Source organism: Leptodactylus fuscus, chromosome 9 (genome assembly GCF_031893055.1).
Source record: "Leptodactylus fuscus isolate aLepFus1 chromosome 9, aLepFus1.hap2, whole genome shotgun sequence".
Taxonomy (NCBI): Eukaryota; Metazoa; Chordata; class Amphibia; order Anura; family Leptodactylidae; genus Leptodactylus; species Leptodactylus fuscus.
The window spans coordinates 57,433,408-57,448,769 of NC_134273.1; the positions used below are offsets into that span (position 1 = coordinate 57,433,408).

At 42.8% G+C, this 15,362-nt stretch overlaps 1 protein-coding gene across 1 annotated transcript in view; it reads left to right on the forward strand.

The window, feature by feature from the left end:
• The window catches only part of CFH (complement factor H), a 177,294-nt gene that overhangs the window by 135,808 nt on the left and 26,124 nt on the right, over positions 1-15,362 (forward strand). Inside the window, exons 19-22 of the mRNA XM_075287702.1 lie at positions 1,070-1,255; positions 5,450-5,632; positions 10,358-10,537; positions 12,845-13,027. Of these exons, the coding sequence (XP_075143803.1) occupies positions 1,070-1,255; positions 5,450-5,632; positions 10,358-10,537; positions 12,845-13,027 (732 nt within the window). The remainder of the gene's footprint in view (positions 1-1,069; positions 1,256-5,449; positions 5,633-10,357; positions 10,538-12,844; positions 13,028-15,362) is intronic.

Consider the following 15,362-nt stretch of genomic DNA (forward strand, 5'->3'; position numbering starts at 1 on the left):
ATGTGCCTCATAGTAATAGCAGTTAACCCCATCATATCCCTCACATTAACCCCTGTGTACCTCCCACTACAGCTACTGATATGTGAGCGACATGGAGGTAATAATTCGGTATCTTCATTATTATTACACTCATGTCTCACACATCAGTAACCCTTATGTCAGGCACACAGGGGTTAATGTTAGGGACATGATGGGGTTAACTGCTATTAATGTGAGGCACATGGAGTTACTGAAACTAGTTTAATCACCCCAAATGCCTGACATTGTTAGCCATACAGTAGTAACTCCAGCATGTACTCAGGGGCAGAGCAGGACAAGCTCTAAGCTGTCCGGGACGGCGGGAAAAGACTACAAAAGCGTGACTGTCCCGCCAAAATCGGGACTGTTGGGAGGTATGCATTTGTACATCATCCTAACTTGTCCAGTTTAGGTCCGGTTCATATCTACGTTCGGTATTCCATTCGGGGATTTAGTTTGGGGACTCCTCGAAAGGAATACAGAATGTAGTAAAAAGACGTTAGCAAAGAAAACACATGGACCCTATAGACTCCAATGGGGTCTGTGCGTTTTCCACACAGTGTCTGCAGAGAGAAAAGTGCTGTTTGAAGTACTTTTCTCTCCACTTGATTCTTGCGGAAAACACACAGACCCCATTATAGTCTATGGGGTCCGTGTGCTTCCTTGCTCACCACTTTTTAATGCATTCAGTATTCCGTTCGGAGGGTTCCGAACAGAGTGAAAGGCTTAATAATTGTTGGCTGCTAATTGTTAGAGCAGTGCGGTTTTGTGGATTACAGAGCAGCTGGTAACATGAAGCACCCAATGATCCGTAAATGTTTCACTATAAGTTAGTTCACCAGCAGTGCGGCATACAGCCAGAGCCACAACGTGTGGAAGTGCACGCAATGTGGGACTGCATGTGGCGCTAATGCCACAACAGAAAAATTATCTGATCGATCATTATGGACAACTGCTCATGTGCTTAGTACACCCTGCTCATAATGATTGCACATGTACCCTCCTAGAGGAATGAAAATGTAATATTTGTTTATATTTCTTCTTTCCCAAGAATCTGAATCATGCAATAATCCACCAGCCCTACTAAATGGTTACATAATTGAATCCTCTAAACGTGAAGAATATGTGACTGATGATGAAGTACAATATGGCTGCAATTCTGGATATCAGATCATTGGGTCAGATAAAAGTACTTGCATGAATAATAAACAGTGGTCAGCAATACCAAGATGCATAGGTAAGAATTTCAAGAGTTTTCTGAATGAAGTACATAATATGAATGTATTGCAAAAGATTTGGGCTGACCATGTGTTTAAAGAGGACCTTTCATGACTTTGAGCACAGGCAGTTCTATATACTGCTGGAAAGTCGACAGTGCGATGAATTCAGCGCACTGTCGGCTTTCCCGATTTGTGCCCTGGGTAAAGAGCTAGCGGTGCCGATACTGTAGCTCTTTACAGTCAGAAGGGCGTTCCTGACTGTCAAGAACGTTCTTCTCCACAGCAGCACTTATCGCGCTGTTCAGTGTGAGCGGAGAGGAACGCCCCCTCCCTCATCTGTATTCTATGTTTTGGTATGATTCCGGGGATACCTAATATATATGGTTTTATTTACCTTTTAACCCCTTAAGGGTCCATTCACACGGATTAAACGCGTGCTCATTTTGGCAAAATACATGTGTAAAAAATACACATGTAAAGACTCCCATTGACTTCAATCAAATTTATTTACATGTGTAAAAAAACATGTCAAAATACATGTCAAAAAACACGTCAAAATACACGTGTAAAATGTCATTGAAGTCAATGGGAGTCTTATTTTTACACGTGTACTTTGCCAAAATGAGCGCGCGTTTACTCCATGTGAATGGACCCTCACAAAAATCCAAGACTGTGCAAAAAAAATCTTTCTAAAAATCGCCATATTCTGACACCTCATGTATTTTTTTGCGGGCCCGGGTGTACTTTTTAGTTATACCATTTTGGGGAATTGTTATTGCTTTGATCACTTTTTATTAAAATTTTTATCAGAGGCAAAACAGTGAAAAAATGGCAGTTTGGCACTTTTTTTGGCGTTTACCCTATGGGAAAAATATTTTTATAGATTTGTATTTGCGGACACAGGGATACCTAACATGTATATGTTTCACAGTATTTACATTCCTTTATATGTGTTCTAGGGAAAGTGGGGTGATTTGAATTTTTATTATTTATAATTTTTTATATTTTTTTTACTTTCAAAAAAATAATAAATATGCATTTATTAGACCCCCTAGGGGTCTTGAACCCCAGGGGGTCTGATCAGTAATGCAATGCATTACAATACTAATGCATTGAAAAAACTAGGGCTTCTATTGCAGGCTACATAGAGTAGCCTACAATAGAAGCCAGTGAATGACAGGTCGGGGAGCCTTCACAAGTAGGGTTGAGCCGATCTTGACTTTTCAGGATCAATTTTAAAATCCGATTTCCGATCATTTTTCATTTGAACCCGATCTCGATCCCAATTCCGATCCCAATGCAAGTCAATGGGATTTTTTTATTAATCGGAGATCGGATTTTAAAAGCAATCCTATTCACTATACAGCATGGAAACTAAGAATTGTTAGAATCCACGCTGTGTAGTGAATCACTAAAGTAGCCAGATAATTTTTTATCAATCCTCTGGCTACTTAGTCCCCCCTGGTGTCCACTTACCTCCAGAGATGGCTGCTTCGCTGCCCGGTGCCTTCTTCTTTCCTCGCTGCCGCTGCACGCTGCATTTCTCGCTTCGTTGTCCCCTCCCTGCCAGGTTAGGAGAGTATGGGCGGGTTAGGAGAGAGTGGGCGGGTACTGGGAGGGGAGACGTCACGTCTCTCCGCCGTGTACCCGCCCACACTCTCCTAAGCCACAAGCCCCGCCTACCTAGCGCTTTAAACACTAACCTGGGAGGCGGGGCAGCGAGGCAAGAAGAAGGAGGGCACCGGAGCAGCCATCTCTAGAGGTAAGTAGCTGCTAGAGATGTTAGTTTAGTTTAGCCTCCCATTCGAACAGGGGGTTAAGGCTGTGTGCCGGCTGCTTCCATTCATTCCCATGGAACTGCAGCAGAGCCTTCACACTGAGTATACAGCGTATACTCAGTGTGAAGGCTAAGCAAAGCATTGTGGGAAAAGATCACCGATCTTAATCCCACATATAAAAATTGTGTTCGGAATTCCGATGGCGATCGTGAAATTTTCTCGATCGCCGATCGGAATCCGATCTTTTCCAAACACGATCACTCAACCCTATTCACAAGGCTCCCTGCTGTCATGGCAATGTGATCCCGGACCTGAATCTTACTCCAGGTGCCGGCGATCGATGGGAGAATGGCGGTGCCCACGTGATCCTGTCGGGAAAACGGCACCTCGGTCAGCTTTGACAGAGGTGCCGGAGGGGTTAATGTCCCCGATCGGTGTGGGCAAAACAGTAGAAACCCAGCGGTGCTACTAGTAAGGCGGATGTCGGGAAGGGGTTAAAGAGGACCTCTCATGTCCTCGGGCACACACGGTTTTATATACCACTAGAAAGCTGGCAATGCGCTGAATTCAGCACACTTCGGCTTTCCCGTTATGTGTCCCAGGTAAGAGATATTGGGGCCATTACAGATATCTCTTCACTGTTAGAAGAGTCTAGCTGGGCTGTGAAGAACCTCCTGACAGTATTATCCATAGCTCTGTACTGTCAGAGGAGGCATTCCTTATCAACCAGTGATGACACTAACCTGTGAGGAACACCCCCTCTCTAACTATACTCCTCAATAGCTTAGTACTAGGGGGGGCGTTCTTCACAGTTTAGCATCATGGCTGGGCAGTAAGGAATGCCCCCTCTGACAATACAGAGCTATGGACAAATTTTCCTATCTAATATTTCTGCAGATCAGCTGACTAGCAAGCAAACATCGCTTTAGTTCCTGCATAAAAAGATGTGATCAGTGAATTGGCAGTACACCACCCTGTCTAATTTATGCAGCCAAATGGGCAGGGCAGTGATCATAGTCGGGACCATTTTTCCCCCATTCAGCCTGTGTAATACGGCTGATGCAAACAAGTGCCCATCAATGGGGTAGATTTATGACGACTGACACTAAAACAAGGCGCATCTTCAGCTGGGCTATGCACCTAAACATTCACCTTCAAATGGAATTTTGCAAAAATTTTCAAAAGCCTGTCAATGGCCTAAAGGGGTCATCTGGTTGTGTTGACAAATGTGGACATGCACAGAAAGCTGCTTAATCACTTCCATACCAGATCCTTTACCTCCCTTCAAGACCAGAAACATTTTAGTTTTTTTTGTATGTGTTGTTTTGAGGGCTGTAACATTTTTATCATATGTGATTAAACTAATATCTGCGTCCTCTTTCGGTCTCACAGAGGGCTTTATTTTTATGTTGTTTGTATCTTTGCATGCATTTTAATTCTTTTATATACTGGAAAATATAGACAACATAGGAGGGAAATCTTGTCTATTTTTGATTTGTCTTTCTTTTTTTAAAATTTAATAACACAAAGTTTTTCCTCTCTCCGTCACAGTAATTTTTATTTTGTATGGTGTCGTCGGGGGTGAGGCTATAACCTTTAATAACGGGGTTTTATTGGTGTATTATTTTATTTTTTTAAATTATTTTATTAAATTTTTTTTTTAAACTTTTCTATTTTTTTTTTTTTTTTTTTTTTTTTTACATTATGTCCCCATAAACCTTTGGGGACATATATTTTTTCTTGTGTTGGAGACACATTTCCTGGTACATTTAGCCCCAGTTGCAGGAGGAATACAGCCTTCTGGACGGTAGTATATACATCTTATAGAGATAATCTGGGTCCTGTAGGACCCAGTAGCGCTTGCAAGATGCAAGAGCCCGGCAGGATATGTGTTCGCCCATAGCTGTGTATACAGTACTCATTGTGCGCTACATACACATGATCGAGAAGGCAGGGAAGATACTAAACCTTCCCTGCCTTCACTCTGGGAGCTCCGGCTGTAGTTACAGCCGGCTACCAGTTTCAGCAGATGCACAATCTCATGCAGCTGCCGAGTTCTACTTGGACATACCAGTACGTCCTTGCAGAACAATGCAGTCACCTTCCAGATGTATAGTATATAGTCTATGGTCAGTCTTGAAGTGGTTAAAAATGCAAAATAAAAAATAACGAAAAATCATAACATCCATTTTGCAATTGCACCCATTGCTCATGCTACCAGTGTCCCTTACCAGTCTCTATATGAGAGGAAACAGGAAGCAGAGATCATTAACTAACCAAGAAAGTATCAGAAAAAGAAGAAACGGGATTGTGACGTTATATAATTGTTTTTCAGCATTCTGAACTTGTCTTTTTGTTTTAACATTTGGGAAGATAATACCTTTACTCATGTGTTTTATAGCTTTGAGATTAACAAATTTATTTTTTTTATAGAAAATCCATGTGGTAAACCTCCAAAACTTAATTTTGCAACTGTTGTAATAAAAAAGGGAACATTCAGCCATGGTGAAAAAGTAAAATATACATGTATCCGTGGTTATGAGATTTCTGCAACTTCTGGAGATGGTTGGGCAAGTTGCCTTAAAGGAGAGTGGTGGAACATTCCAACTTGTGTTGGTAAGAAATCCTATTTATCTCTCTATATTATAAAAATGAGTGTCTGTCTTTCTGTTCTATATGCACGACCAAATGACTGGACCGATCTTCACCAAATTTGGCACACAGATACTTCAGGTGTCCGGAAAGGTTTAAGATAAGACCTCAACTCGCTCAGACTTAGGGTTAGTTCACACATTGCCAGTCCCGCAGGGGTTTTGACACAGAGAGAGATGCGGCTCGCCGCGTCTCTCTCTGGTCAAAACCCACCTGCCGCAACCATCGCGGTCGCGGCTTTCCCCTCGTATTTCGGCTCAAATGAATGAGCCAACATAGGAGGGTGCTGCCGCTAGGTGGAAGCCGCGGCCCAGCGCGCCGCGGTTTCCACCTGAAGATAGGACATGTTGCTTCTTTTCTCCGCTAGCAGCAGACCGCTGCTAGCAGAAAAAAGAAGCCCGGCAGTCTGCATAGACCACCATTGTAAAGAGGCGGATTTTGAAGCGAAATCCGCCCCTTTGCCCACGTGTGAATGAGCCCTTACCGTTCCAGAGGTACAGTATTCCCAAAACAATGACCTCCATAAGCCACATGCACAATTCAACACTGATATCCAAATTGAGATACACGCATCAGAAGATTAGATATGCACCTCTGCACAGTACCATACACCAGAGGATTAGACACACGCGTCTACACACAGTACCTCATCCCGGAGGATCAGATACGTGCGTCAGAACACAGTTTCATAAGCCGGAGGATTAGATACACATGTTTACACACAGTTCCACATGCCAGAGGATTAGATACGCACACCAGTACACAGTACCAACCACCAGAGGATTAGATACATGCGTCTCCACACATTATCACACGCTGGAGGATTAGATACGTGATTATGCACACAGTACCAAACGCCAGAGGTTTAGATATGCGTCAGCACACAGTACGAAGCGCTGGAGGATTAGATACAAGCATCTGCACACAGTACCACAAGCCGGTGGATTAGATATGCGTATCTGCACACAGTACCACACGCTGGAGGATTAGATACATGCCTCTTCACCCAGAACCACACACCAGAGGATTAGATACGTGCCTCTGCACACAGTTCCACACTCCGGAGGAATAGATACATGCCTCTTCACACAGTACTACACGCCGGAGGATTAGATACATGCCTCAGCACACAGTTCCACACTTTAGAGAATTAGATACACGTGTCTGCACATTTTACCACACGCCAGAGGATTAGGTACATAAGTCAGGCACAGTATCAGCCATTTTTCTTCACTGCTGTGTATGACACTGTTACATAAGGTCACACAGCTTTACCCCAGGTATTCATAACAACCGATCGCAGGTTTTTCACTGATATCCATTCTGAAATACACATGATCACCTGGCGCTTATGGAAACAAACACAAACAACATACAAAATACACCAGTGTAAAACTGGGCAACTCTTATGGGGCCACTATGCATGACCAAACAACTGGACCGATCTTCGCCAAATTTGGCACACAGTTACTTCAGGTGTCCAGGAAGGTTTAAGAGAAGACCTCAACTCGCTCGGATGTACCGTTCCAGAGATACAGTATTCCCAAAACAATGACCCCATAGGCCAATACAAACCTATAAGTCTTTCACTCATATTCCAACTACCATACACACGGTCACTCCACATGTACAATCCAACACTGAGATACACATATCAGAGGATAATATACGCAGCTCAGCACAAAGTACCACACGCCGGAGGGTTAGATATGCGTGTCTGAACACATTACTACATACCAGAGGATTAGATACGTGCCTATGCACACAGTTCCAAATGCCAGAGGATTAGATACGAGTCTCTGCACACAGTACCACACGCCAGAGGATTAGATATGTGGCTCTGCACAGAGTACCACACATCAGAGTTCCATAGCAACCCAGCCATTTGTATTCACTGCTGCATGTCAGCTTTAAAGGCGTAGGGCCCTGTGGATGCCACTGTTACACAAGGTCACATTCACACAACTTTATTTCAGGTATCCATAACAACCGATTGCAGGTTTTTCAATGATATCCAAAATGAGATACAAATGATCACATGAGGCTTACAAACGACATACAAATGACACAAACGACATACAAAATACACTAGTGCAAAACTGGGCAATTCTTATGGGGTCACTACACAAACTAAAAATGAAATATACACGTGCAAAGCCGGGTCCTCCTGCTAGTATATAATATAATTATGCATAATATACAACCAAAAATATGTTTTGCATTTTTAATCTAAAATAGGTAAATACAGGTGTGGTATATGTATTATAGGGACAAAAGTATTAGCACACCTCTGACTTATGTTTCATTCAGTCCCATTGCCTTCCATGCAGTCTGCCTCTGTAAGCATTTGTGAAAGGATGCATCATTCTACAGAGCTGACTGAATATCAATTTGGTACTGTAATAGGATGCCACTGCTACAAGTCAGTTTGGAATTTCTTCAGTCCTAAATATTCCACAATCTGTGAGTGGTTTTATTGAAAAGTGGAAGCATTTGGGTCAGAGCCTGACTGCTGACAATGAAAGAGGCTTCAGCCCGCACATTGAGCTGCACCTTGCCTATCCTTCTCATTGCTTAAAGAGGACCTTTCATGGTTTGGGGCACAGACAGTTCTATATACTGCTGGAAAGCCAACAGTGCGCTGAATTCAGAGCACTGTCGGCTTTCACGGTCTGTGCCCCGGGTGAAGAGTTAGCGGCGCCGGTACCGTAGCTCTTTACAGTCAGAAGGGCATTTCTGTACAAGCAGCGCCTATAGTGAACGCCCTTTACCTCTGCTCACAGTACTCATCCATAGACGAGTATTATCAGGAGGGAAGGGGGCATTCCTCCCCGGTCTCAGAGCACAGCGCTATTGGTGCTAGCTCTTCACCGCACAGCTCTTCTACAGCGCACTGTTGGCTTTCCAGCAGTATATAGAACTGCCTGTGCCCCAAACCATGAAAGGTCCTCTTTAAAGCACCTCAAAATTGTTGAAATTAGCAGGGATACGCACACTTGCTATCTTCTGGTGCTCCTAAAGCTGATAACTCTTAATCTGCGATGCATAGGGTCGGTTTTAGCGGAGGCAGCTTTGACCGAGGCGCCAGCGAGGTTAACCCTTAGGTGCACCAGGACGTATTGGGTGCACTGAAAAAACATGACGGCCGCACTAGCTGCCAGGTCTGCACTGTTTCATACAGTAGGGATCTGGCAGTAATGCCCGTAAACAGAGATGACTCTGATCATGGGCATTAAACCACTCAGATGCTGTGGTCAAATGCAACTACGACGTATGAGTGGTTACTTTTGCTTTCTCTTTGATTTCTAGTAACAGGACCCCCCCTCCCCCGCAGCGCGATCGTGGGAGGCTTCCCCTTACTATGGCAGCCTGGAGCCTTCTGAAGGCTCTCAGTGCTGCCATAGTATTGTAACTACTGAAGCCTGTGTGCAGCAGGCTGCAGTAGTTGCATAGCGAATCTGCCATAGATTGCAATACAGTAGTATTGCAGTCTATGGCACTGGTGATCTACAAATCACATATTCAAGCCCACTAGAGAGGCAAAAAAACAGTTAAAAAAAAAGAAAACGTTTTAAAAATATATATATAAAAAAAACCTTAAAGTTTAACTCACCCCCCTTTCCCTAGAATATAATTACAAATACATAAAAGTAAACATTAACACATTAGGCATCCCTGAGTCCTAGAACACCCAAATTATTAAAATATAAAAACATTTGTACCATACGGTAAATGACGTAGCCGGAAAAAGAATCAAAATAGCTGATCTGGTGTTTTCACCAAATTACCTCCCTAAAACAATGGAATCAAAACGACATACATTCCCATTCCACAAAGGGGTTTTTGTTCTGCAAAATTAGTAACACATAAAAAAACAATATAAGGGTGCATTCACACTGAGTATACTCCAGCTTATTCTGAACGTGAAACACGTTCAGAATTAGCGGCGTATAAAGCAGCTCCATTCATTTCTATGGGAGCCGGCATACGAGCGCTCCCCATAGAAATGAATGGGCTGCTTTTTTCACTATGAGCACTCCCATTGAAGTGAATGGAAAGTGCCCGCGTGTACGGCTCGGCATGAGCCGAGATAGCCGTACACGCGAGCACATCCTATTCACTTCAATGGGAGCGCTCGTAGTGAAAAAAGCAGCCCATTCATTTCTATGGGGAGCGCTTGTATGCCGGCTCCCATACAAATGAATGGGAACTGCTTTATACGCCGCTTATTCTGAACGTGTTTTACGTTCAGAATAAGCTGGTTTTTACTCAGTGTGAACTTACACTAAGACTCGGTTCACATCTGCTTTCGGGCTATTCCATTCCCCTCTCTGCATGAAAAATGTGGAGAGAAAAGACCTGCAAGAAGCACTTTTTTCTCCGCATTTTTTGGGCAGAAATCACTTGGACCCCATTATAGTCTATGGGTCTGTGTGTTTTCCTAACCCCACAGCTTGTCAATGCGTTTGGTATTCCATTCGGGGGTTTCCATGCAGACTCTCAGAATGGAATACCGAATGAAGATGTGGCCTAAGCCAGGCCTAAGATAAAAGGCAGGTACAGCAGGTGAAAATCAGAGGTCAAAACGGGAGGAAGGGACAACAGGGGGAAAGACAAAAGGTACAGGGGAAGGATGGAATAGTAATGGAAATAAATGTCTATTTACCTGATTTTTTTTTTTTATTTTAGAAACATCTTGTGGAACTCCACCTAAAATTTCAAATGGCAAATATAGATCATCCAGAACCAAATCCACTTATGAAGCTGGTGAAAGGTTTACATATGTGTGTGATACTGGTTATTCTCTGGAAGGATCAGGAGATGCTCTGTGTAAGAACAAACAATGGATCGAGCTACCAGTGTGCAGAAGTAAGTACAATTCCAATAAAATATCATTTACTGGTATTTCACTTACTGTTTTTCAAATTAGCATTTTTCCTCACTTGGGGGCAACCATATTATCAGCAGCTCCATTAACCACTTCAGTACCGGGCCAGTTTGTGGTCCAAGACCAGACACATTTTAGGTTTATTTTGTATGTGTGGTTTTGAGGGCTGTAACTTTTTTCTCATACGTCTCATTCAACTAATTTTTGCGTCTTTTTTCGGGGACACATAGGACTTTATTTTATGTTGTTTTTATTTTTGAATGCGTTTTAATTAATTCATTTATTTATTTATTTATTTTATATCTGGAACATATAAACAAAATAGGAGGGGAATTGTGTCTGGTTTTCACTTTTCTTTTTTTTTTTATTTAATAACACAAATTGCTACTGTAAAACCTTAGAAAATAGTTTTTCCTCTCCATTACGGTAATTTTTATTTTGCATGGTGTTGTCGGGGTGGGGCAATAACTTTTAATAACAGTGTTTTATTGGCGCATCACTTTACTTATTTTTTAAATTATTTTATTTACATTTTTTTAAAAAAAACGTTTTTATTAATATATATATATATATATATATATATATATATATATATATATATATATATATATTTTATTTTTATTTTTATTTTTTTTTTTTCAGATGGTGTCCCCATAAGGTCATAAGAGACCTTTGGAGACATCTGATCACTTTTTTCTTTGTATTAGAGGCTGATTTCCCCAGTTGCAGGAGGAATAGAGCCTCCTGGATGTTGTATACACAGATACAGAGCTGATCTGGGTCCTGTAGGACCCAGCAGCTCTTGCAAGACACTGATCCCGGTGGATCACATGACCTTCAGGTCAGAGGGCGGCCACATGATGGCGGCGCCAATAGCTGTGTATATAGCACTTACTGAGCTAAAAGGTCAGTCTGGATCGTCCCGGCAAAGGGGAAGGGGCCACTACCTCCTCTTGGAGGAAACCTAAGCATTTAATGAGCATATCCAAAAGCGTGTGACCACTGTGTAGGCCTGCTTTCAAGGAGGTATAAGAAAACTGCTGATGGCATGGCACAAGTACCTTGAAGCATTAAAAATTGAAAGATCAGCAGCTGGTTGTCCTGAAGAACAGCTACATCTGAGAGATTCATCTGGAACTATTTTAGACTGGAAAATGCAGGCTGCTATGAAAAACCAGCCGCTATGAAAACTGAATTGGCAAGAGAGCCACCTTCTGTGCCCAAAGAAGTGCAAGGCCTTCTAAAACTTTGAGCACATGCCGAAAAAAAATTCTCCTTCCCCAGAGGTGTCCTGAGCACTATCCATATTCTTCCTGTCATTCTCAGCATTTTTTTCACTACTTTTGTGGTTCCACCTCTCGCTCGGGAGGACAGGCTTTGTGGACACAAGGAACCTCAGAAGGTCCATACTTCACTATACAGTATATGTCAACCAGAGGCTTAGCCCTAATATTCTTTCCATGTGCAGCCTTGGACTGACACAGATGTCTCTAGTAGTCTACTAGTGGACTTATTCTTACTTGTAGTCCACAAGCTATCTTGCCTCATACATATTGTGGGGAATTGCTCAGGTAGATGCTTGTAGCAGTTCAGGAAACAGGGACACAGACACTGGATGGCACACAAGTTCAGGCTTTATTCTTATGTAACGCATACACTGCTTTTGCAAAGCCACAGGATAAACAAAACAAAATCCTTCTCGGCTGAGAAAACTAACTTAAACATAAGGAAACTTTTTCCTGACTATACAGGAGACTTGCTACCAGTCTCCCACCTCGGCAACAACAACGGGTGGCACAGTACCTGCTTTGAAGGTCCGGTCTGGACAGTTCAACTCTGTCTGTGTGGTGCCACCCTGCTAGTCTTCACACTCAGACTGTTATTAGGGCCTGATTAGTCAGCTGACCTCCCTGGTGTGAATCTTTACCAAACACCCTTTAGCTGCCTGGCTGGGACATGCCTGTCTTCCCAGACCACACCCTTCACTTTCTCACAATACCAGTGTAGAGGCAATAGTCTTTTATACTTCTATAAACTTGTTTTAAACATACTAATAAACGTTATATTTTAGACAACTTCCACTCAGTCATATTACCAATACTGTTATTTTTTTCTTTTAAAGTACATTCTTGGTCAAGTAAAATACTGGATTTGATTTTGCTTTAGAAGTCTTCAGTTAAATTATGTGGCAATAAATAAAAAAATCACAATTTTTATATAAAATACTTTATTTTGTTACACCGTTATTGTAGCCATTTACTATATTTGTGTAACTGTTTCTTTTTCAGGAACTGGTGAGCAGTGCGGTCCACCACCACATGTACCATCTGGAGACACTGACCAGACTAGAAAAGCCAACTATAAATCTGGTGAATTTGTGACCTATAGATGCCCAAGTTATTATGTTCTTAAAGGAGAAAGGACTGTAAGGTGTACGAATGGCGTCTGGAGTGAAGCACCAGAGTGTCTAGGTATGTTCATTATACTTCATGACAAAAACAAGATAAAGAAAATAAAATCATTACTTGTAGTGAATGGAAGATGAGCTGCAGTAACCTGACATAGACAGTACACAGAATAGGCAACTTGTTATTTCTCGGGCCATTGTGCTACCACTGCTGCAGCTCTGGCAAAGGATTCACTGAAGGGAAATAGGTAGGATCCCAAAATAAGTACTAAACTAGACACAAAATATAAATCTTCACCTTTATTGTCACAATTAAAATAGTACTAAAGGTATTTAAAATAGAGTCAGACCGCTCCAGTCAGGAATATGGCCAGTGAATCACTACTGTACATCATATATGCATTGAATGCATAGAATGGTATAGGTAGGGAAGAGGGAAAAATAATCAAATGTGATCCCTATTGATAAATCCCTACCTCCCTTAACAACACAAAATAGTATGCCAAGGCATTTGACAGGGCTGAATGAAATAGTCTGAGATCAGTAACTATGTAAGGAAGATGCACCCCCCTACTCCCTGAGGCTACTGGCCTAACGCCACGCCAACAGGGATGAAAGGTTGGAGCAATAACTACCACAGGTCACAGAGGTTTAGTCCAGGGCGCCTTAACATAACAATAACTCCTGATATAAAAGCCTACGTGTTTCATCTTATAACAAGAATCTTCAGGGGCAAATTCTGAGATAATTGTTGTATTACCAGCAGTAAAAGCTGCTTTTAACAATAGACTGGCAGTAGAGTAGACTGACCGCCGGCAGGACCGCTCACTAAACAGAGGTAAAGCGTCCTGCTAATGCCGGGCTATTTAAGGATCCAACCCCCAAAACCACGATGGGCCAATCACAGCCAGTATATGCACCCTTCCTTTCTAGCATTAATAATGTCTAAAATCAAGTCATCCGATATGATTGGTCCGAACGAACATGCCCACCAACCACGTGGCGCGCATGCGTGCAGGCCAAGATACTATTGGCTAGTGCATTGACCAATCATCTTTAGACATGCGATGACGTCACGCACATGCGCGTGGACTTCAACATCGCTTTGATATATTAACGCAATGCTGGGGAAACTAAATGAATAATATAATCAAGGACATAAAGGAGCGGACTTATACATCACTACAATGTATTCACTATGCCGCTTTTCCTTTAACAATGTATTATGCCTCTTAAGCTATTCTGTGCCAAAACTTTGCCCATACCATCAGTGTTTATATACATCCGTACCTACAAACTGGTTCTTCATAGAAGTTGAAAACAGATAAACAAATGGGGACCACAGGCAATTGCCTGTGGTCCCCATATAGTTCGGGAACAGGCTACGGGTTGGATCGTCATTATATTGCAAGAGGGTAAATTCTCTAGCCACAAGTTTTGTAAACCATCACCACAAACAGTTATTGAATCATGCCAATGCCATATGAATCACAGGTGAACTCCATAGATAACCTCAAACACTGTAAGATGTGCAAAACTATTCAACTTCGTCCTCAACACCAGACAGTTCCCTTAAGACTGGAACAAAGGCCTCATAACCGCCATCTACAAGAATCGAGACCAATACAACCCCAACAACTACAGAGGGATCTGCATCAGCAGCATGCTGGGGAAACTGTTCAACAGCATCATCAATAACAGAATCCTCACCTTCCTCATACAACATGAGGTTCTCAGCAAGAGCAAAGCAGGGTTCATGCCAAACCACCGCACCACAGACCATATCTACACCCTGCACAGCCTCATCAAGACCCACGTCCACAACACCAAAAGAGGTCAAATATTCACCTGCTTCATGGATTTTAAGAAGGCATTTGACTCAGTATGGCACCCGGATCTGCTCCTGAAACTCCTAGAGAGCGGAATGGGCAGAAGAACTTATGATGTCATCAAGAGCTCCTACACCGGAAACCAGTGCAGTGTGAAGGTGAATGGGAAAAGGACAGCATATTTCCAGCAGGCCCGAGGGGTTAGGGCCCTTTCACACGGAGTAAACGCGCCGCGCATTGTGGCGCGTGTACGCCGCGTTTTTTTACGGTGCGTGATTACGCCGCGTTAATGCTGCGTTTACGCGGCGTTAACGCGGCGTAATCGCGCACCGTAAAAAAATGCGGCGTACACGCGCCGTAAACGCGCCACAATGCGCGGTGCGTTTACTCCGTGTGAAGGGGCCCTTAGACAGGGCTGTAGCCTGAGCCCAACGCTCTTCAACATCTACATCAATGAACTGGATACAGCCCTAGAGGCCTCTCCAACACCAGGCCTCACCCTGAACGACTGTAAGGTGAAGTTCCTGCTATACACCGATGACCTCCTACTTCTGTCCCCTACTGAGAAAG